The sequence below is a fragment of the Diachasma alloeum genome, unplaced genomic scaffold (assembly GCF_001412515.2).
Source record: "Diachasma alloeum isolate Michigan unplaced genomic scaffold, Dall2.0 Dall_scaffold_00394, whole genome shotgun sequence".
NCBI classification, from domain to species: domain Eukaryota; kingdom Metazoa; phylum Arthropoda; class Insecta; order Hymenoptera; family Braconidae; genus Diachasma; species Diachasma alloeum.
The window spans coordinates 6256-13423 of record NW_021680533.1 but is presented as its reverse complement, the minus strand read 5'-3'; the positions used below and the strand labels follow the sequence as shown (position 1 = coordinate 13423).

Here is a 7168-nt window from a genome sequence, read left to right as displayed (position 1 = left end):
CACCCTCCTCCCCGCCATGAAACCCACAATAATGGATTTCAAAATTAAACAGAAGGGGCAGAATGGGTTCGCGAGCAATTTTCCAAGTTGACACCCCCTCCCCCCCTCGCGCTCATAAAAAAAAAACAACAAATAGGGCAAATTGGGCCTGTTAGCTATTTCCTAAATTGACCCCTGATTATGGAAACCGTGGGGCGGAATAGGTTTGTTCATCATTTCCCGAATTCCCCCTCGCCAGAATAAAACCAAAAATAATCGATTTCAAAATTCAACAGAAGGGGCAGANTGAAATAGAATAAAAAATATGCCTGCGACTGCTGACAGTTTACCGCCGACTCGATAATTTAACACTGGCGCCATCTCGCGGCATTCTCCCATCTGAACTTCTTTACCACACAGCACACCATCAATAATTTCTCCTAATTATACAAAATAACCTATTAATAGGTATTAATTGGGACCAATTGTTTGTCTGTCAGCATTTAAATAATTTTTTGATTATATTCCAATCATTTTTGGCCCATTTTTCGCCTTAAAATGACATCCATGCACATCCATGCTAGATCCATGCTACAACATGGATCCTTATTCGCCAGGGTACCTAAAACAGACATACATACGCACAGGCATACATACCCACATTCATTCTGTTTTTATGAAACCATCACTCCTTTGCCTTTATTTACACTGTGTAATCGCTCATAGGTATTGGTTTATTGTGGTATTTTAGTCACCCTTACCATAATTTTCGAACTCCACTAATAAATAACTCATTATTTGAAGTTCGAAAATCATCGAAATAAAATTCCTTTTTTTTCTGGTACATAAAATTCCATACGGGAATTTCAAAATGTAATGACAATTGTAAACCTAATTTTTTTTGTCTAAAATTAGAAAAGTTAAATGAAAAATTGATATTGTTGAAATTAAATCTTTAACAATTCGAGGAATGAAATAAAAAGTTTGAGAAAATCAATTGTTTCAATAACCAACTTCAGTATAAAAGTGAAAATTTATAAACAAAAAAGTGATAACGCCCAGTGCGATATTGAATATCTCCAAAACCACTCGACCGATTGCGTCCATCCACAATACCAACCTTTTATGTTATAAAAGCTAGAAGCATACCGTATTTCAATTCGTTATTTCCATTTTTATTAAGGGTGCCAAGTGAATTTGAAAAAAGATTCAAAAAAAATTTTTTCTTTCCCTCCATCATTGGAGAAATATGTATTCATCCATCCGACGAAATTTCAAACCCGCAACCGGAACTAGACATCGAGAAAATAAATGCGGAAAATCCTCTATTTCGCGTGATGAACCTCGAGAAAGCATGGAATCAAATGGGTACGGCGGGTTGAAATATCTCTCTTATTCACCCCGGTACCCCATTGTTTTTTGTCGCCATCACATTGAACACATCATTCCCCATATCTTCAAATTTTTTCAAATTTTTCTTGAGTTCCTAGGGGGTTGAAACGTTCAATTTAATCAAAACTCCATAAGAGGCCGTGTATAAGACTGATTTTGTTTATTTAATTTCTCGATATCCATAAGTTCTAAAATTTTAAAATTGTCACCGATGTTCACCATCTGTCTAATACTATTAATTAAAAAAATTATAACTTTGTTGGTGAATGTCAATTTTCAAGGTCATCGCCAAATTCACTTGGCACCCTTAAGTCATCTTGTAAATAAGATTTTTTATAAACAAGTAGGCGACTGCAACCATGCGGCTGTACATATTCTACTGAGTAGGGCGTCTATTCTTTTCTCGCCATTAATACAGTAGACTCTCGTTATAGTCGCATTCGTTATAGTCGCATTTCCCCTTATATCGATTTTTTCGAGCTCGAGCGCTTCCCCCACTCCGTACCACCTCCGAGGTGTGGATTTAAATGCCCCTGTGTTTTCTCGGAATGGGCTTTGTTTTGCATTTCTAAGAAATTCGGGAAATAAAATTTTGGAAAAATGAATTTGCGAGAGACAAATTCAGTTCACTCTTGACTGTCACGAAGAGAGGGTCTTTGCAGTGGTGCATAATCCTGCTTTTTATTTGAATGAAGTCAATAAATTTTGGAGTGTATTGAACAATGCGATGTTATTAATATTTCTATTCATTTCATTAATTTACTAAAAGTGTTCAACGCAATTCATTTTGTTAATTTAATAAAAGTGTTTAATGAAAATAATTTTTATATTTAATAAAAATGTTCAATGCAAATTGAAGAGAAAAATAATTGGAGTAAAATTTATTTTCTTATCGCTCCCAATTCCCAGAATTTAGGCTTACCGTGAGCGCCTGGTGGGGGAAGAGAAATACAGTCCCATTCTCAGAATCGGCTGCCCCTACAGCCCCGTGAGTGCGACTATAACGAGAGTCTACTGTATATTGATTGCGGGCTTCCGAATGCGGGCATGAATGAAGTAAGCTCTAATCTAGTTGAACTTAAATAAAAGGAAATAGTACGATTGTGAGATTGGGATACTCGTTATTGAGATATTGAAGGAATGAAGTTCACATTCAAACTTGAATTGACCGATTGAGCCCATCTTCCATACCGGTCTTTGCGATGACAAGAGACAGCTTCATGACAAATTTCAAGTCCATATCTGAATTTTTACTCAAGTTAGAGCGCGAACAAGTATTTCAAGTCAAAAACAGAAAAATCCAAATATCTCAAAAACTTTGTATGAATGGGTATATTTGTTTTGATTGATTTAGATAGAGGACATCATGCCGAATATTTTGAAAAAAAAATATTGAAATTGGTTGGGTATTTTCCGAGATATTTGCGAGAACAGGTTAAAAAACGAATGGCTATTGCTANCAAGTCAAAAACAGAAAAATCCAAATATCTCAAAAACTTTGTATGAATGGGTATATTTGTTTTGATTGATTTAGATAGAGGACATCATGCCGAATATTTTGAAAAAAAAATATTGAAATTGGTTGGGTATTTTCCGAGATATTTGCGAGAACAGGTTAAAAAACGAATGGCTATTGCTAAAAAACTAATGGACGGATCAAGCTGAAGTTTGGCATGGAGTTAGTCTCAAGTTATACCAATTAATTGAAAAAATTTCAAACTTTTTGGAGTGATTTTTTTCGTTTAATTATCAAATTTACGGAAAAATGACCACCGATTGGACAGTGTCACACACAAACATGGTCCCCAAACTTCGTATTTTTACGTTTCAGACCATTCTGCATCATTTCCAAGCAAAATTAGAAAATGTGAAAATCGGACGATTGCAATACTTCCAGTCGCAAGCAAAAAATGGAAAAACGGCAATATCTTTAAAGTTTGTCTGTATCGGTATTATATATTTTGATTGATCTAGATAGAGGCCATCAAAAAGAGTATTTTCAAAAAAAAAATTGAAATCGGTGGAGTAGATTTTGAAATATTGAGGAAAAACGAAATTTAAAGAAGTTGTTATATGTCAGAAACTACTGGACCGATTGGGCTGAAACTGCGCATCAATAGCTTAAGGGTATTATGGCGGTGTCCATAGCTGGAAAAAAAAGCAGAGAATTCAATGAAAATTGCTGAACAGATTATTCGATCCATATGAAAGCCGTGTGCAAAATGTCAAGACCCCTACTTAAACAATAATAATGGGAATAATTTTTGAAGTCGCTACTTATACACGCGGTTGAATGGGGCATCGGTAATTTTAGTGCTGTTCCTACGTTATTGATCTATCGATACAGTACACATACAATACTGTAGTTATGACCCTAAAAACATCATTTCTTCACGTTTCATAACATTCTAGACCATTTGCCATCAAAATTGGAAAGTCGAAAAATCGCTCAAATACAAGGCTTCCATTGGGAAGCAAAAGGTAGAACTCATGCCCTAGACATGCAGTGAGAAGTTAAATTTGATACGATAATCAATTTCGTGTCTGTACAGACTGCGGAATATTTTATGACAACTCGTGCATAGACAGTAGCAATTGAAACTGTAAAAATTTCAATTTTTAGTAAAAATTTGCCTGAGTAATGCATTTTCAAATTCCAGCTGAGATCGTGCTTTCTTGTAGGAGGAATTTCAGTTAGATCTTTTTGTACCAAGTTGGATATTCAAAAAATTTAAATTCCGAGATAGCACTTTTCAAATTATTCTCTCGAGATATCCCTTTTCTTTTATGACACACCGTTTATAACCTTATTCGATTCCGTTTATTATTGTTGGGTTCTTACTGTCTTCTCGCCCATGGGATGTACCATTTGCATTGAGTGATTAGCGTTGTGAAATATGCACCATATTTCCAATTATTACCGGGTAATTTCAGCTCCTCCTCGGTGACACTTCGGTAGTTTGAGACCAACGACTCCATCCACGGATTCTGTTTGAATTATGCAGACGCAATAAGTTTCATTACGAGGATAATTAATTTTTTGCATGACAAAATTATGCAGTATCTGTTCGAAAAAATATGGGATTATGTTCCGGAGATCCTAAATTAACATGGAGAGTTTGATTCATCAAATTATTCATTACTTAAATATGGAGATTAGATAATAAATATTGAATTAATCAATTAATTAAATTAGACATTCAGAGATATAGAAGCATAATTTTCCATTGGAAAATGAAAGTCATCTTTTGACACGGGTACTTTAGGTACTTCAGACTGATAATAAACGTCTTATCTTAGCAAACTTGTCTTGTAATTTAATCATGAAAATTCAGAGATATATTGAGACTCCATCGCTCGGCAAATTATAATTATCCTTCCAACAATAAAGATATTACATGCCATATTTTCGTGAATTGTCAAAAAATGTTTCACACAAACCTTGACAGCGTTCGGTCCCTCATTAGAGAAAATATACCCAGAAATTTCGACAACTCCGGCATTAGCAGCCTCTCGACTTTTTCGAATTCCATCGTAGAACTCGTAAGAATCGTTCACCCAATTTCTTCATTCAACCAGAAAAAAAACAATTTTCCATACTAAGTCGTAAATTTAAATTGGTAGGGACCCGTGAGGTTAAAGTAAAGATAACACACCTCGTTATCTCCTCGCTCGGTCCAGAGAATGACTTCCCGACCCTGAATAGCCCAGCTGCCACATAACTGACGATATTCTCGTACTTCTCAGCATAAATAGTGACATCAGAATTTCTCAATTCTCCTTTCAACTGCAGGGCAGTTGTTATCCCAACAACCCCGCCGCCAACAACTGCGACTCGCATTGTTATGATGAGACTCGGGAGAGGCACGGTGAACGACTGAAAGGGATATGCAATGGAGCTCAAATAAAAAACATTTGTCATGAAGACATTTGATAATAAATTGGAATTTACTGGGGCTTTATATCCACGCCTGGGCTCCATTGTTGCTTTCAAATGAAATTTAAATTTAAGTATTCGACTATTCAAAATTTTCTAATTTTACTTGGGAGTAATGCAAAATGGTCTAAAACATAAATATACAAAATTGACAACAATGCACGTTTGTGCGAATGTTTATCGACACCCTTTTGGCATCCAATTTTTGGATGAATTGAAAAAATAAAAATGCTTAAACAATTCCAAAAAATCTAAAATTTTATCAGAAAGTTAAAAGTGATATCGACTAACTCTGTGCGAAATTTCAGTACGATTAGTCCATTAGTTTTTGAAAAAGGACTTGATGGACATTTATAGGATTGATCTTTCGTTGTGCCCCACGCACTCAGTGCCATATATGCCGTTGCGATACGTTGTAATCCAACTCAATTTATTAATTTAACTGACGCATCAATAATTAGTGTGATATAAAGACGAACAAGAGATTTAAAAAAGAGGAAAGGAGCCAAATAATGCTAAAAATTATATTCGGATTTTCCGTGAAGCAGACAATTAAAAATGTTCTCGAAAATAGCTATTGTAGACTGAAACCTTTTTTTCTCGGTATTACCGATGTTGAAAAAATTGTGTAAAAAGCCTCAACAAAATTCAAATTTTCAAGGTACATATTCGTATTAATACTTGGCCCAACCATTCATATATTAATATGAAATGAATATTATATTGAACAAGCAGGGGTTCGAGCCTTTTTGGCCGAAGCCATCTGACCGTTACTTTATGTGTTATAACTCTTTGTCTTTCTTTCATTTCTACCAATTCCATTGGTAGTAAGCTTCCGAATGGAATAGAAGGCATTCGGATAGAAGGCATCGAAACACATATTTTGAAAAAAAAAATTAAAATCGGTTGCGTAGTTTTTACGCTATTGCACATAAAAGGTTTTCAGAGAAAGTCGAATATCTCGGAAACTACCTATGCGATTGAGCTCATTTTCAATAGAAAGTATTTTTATCATGAGAGGAAGATTGTGTACAAATTTCAAGTTGATCTCACAATTTTTGCACAAGCTAGGGTGATTACAAGGATTTTTATGAAAAAACAGAAAAACGGAAATATCTTGAAAACTTTGTATAAACGGCATATACTTTGTATATGTTTTGATTAATTCGGATAGAAGGTATCGAAACGAATATTTTGAAAAAAAAATTGGAATCGGTTGACTAGCTTCGAAGATAGTAGCGAAAAACGATTTAAAAACGAATAGCTTTTTCTCAAAAACTATTTGATCAATCGGGCTGAACTTTTGCACAGAATTAGTCCTTGTGAAGGTCTATAATCTGACAAAATTTCAGATTTTTTGGAATAAGTTTAGCCAATTAATTACTCAATTTTCCAAAAATTGTCCACCGGAACCAAAGAGGATAGACCTGAGTAGAGGCCCGGATCGGGGGGTTTGACTGACTCCAAAAAAGTTAGTTGGTACCCCACGGGAAAGGCGGCGTTCCGGTCGAATTGTCGGTAAATGTGAGTCGGGTGCGTGAGTAACTCGGTAGTAGCAGTCCCGCTTGGTCCCGCTCTGACACGGACACGTTCGGTGGGGGATTTTTGTCCTCCTTGTACTCAATGTTTACTTTATGTTTTTCAGTTGATTTATTCGCCGACTAATTAATATTAAGGGATGAAACAAAGACTGTTCAATGGAGAATTAAATTTCCCATCCATCAACCCCCGTTTCATCCCTTAATCTCTGCAATAAAAAAATTAATATTGCGACGAAAGTCACGGGGCTATAAGAAACCCAATGTTTTCTCGGCGCAGAGTGACTCCCCAATAATTCGCCCGCTAATTAAAAAATCGTCT

General features: G+C 35.4%; 1 protein-coding gene across 1 annotated transcript in view; it reads right to left on the bottom strand.

Moving 5' to 3' along the window:
- Positions 1-5248, bottom strand: part of LOC107041942 (D-aspartate oxidase) — a 22246-nt gene extending 16998 nt beyond the window's left edge. The window contains exons 1-3 of the mRNA XM_015262767.1: positions 5028-5248; positions 4813-4936; positions 4214-4359 (exon numbers count right to left, since the gene is read on the bottom strand). Of these exons, the coding sequence (XP_015118253.1) occupies positions 4214-4359; positions 4813-4936; positions 5028-5212 (455 nt within the window). The 5' untranslated portion in view covers positions 5213-5248. The remainder of the gene's footprint in view (positions 1-4213; positions 4360-4812; positions 4937-5027) is intronic.
- Between the last annotated feature and the right edge of the window lie 1920 nt (positions 5249-7168).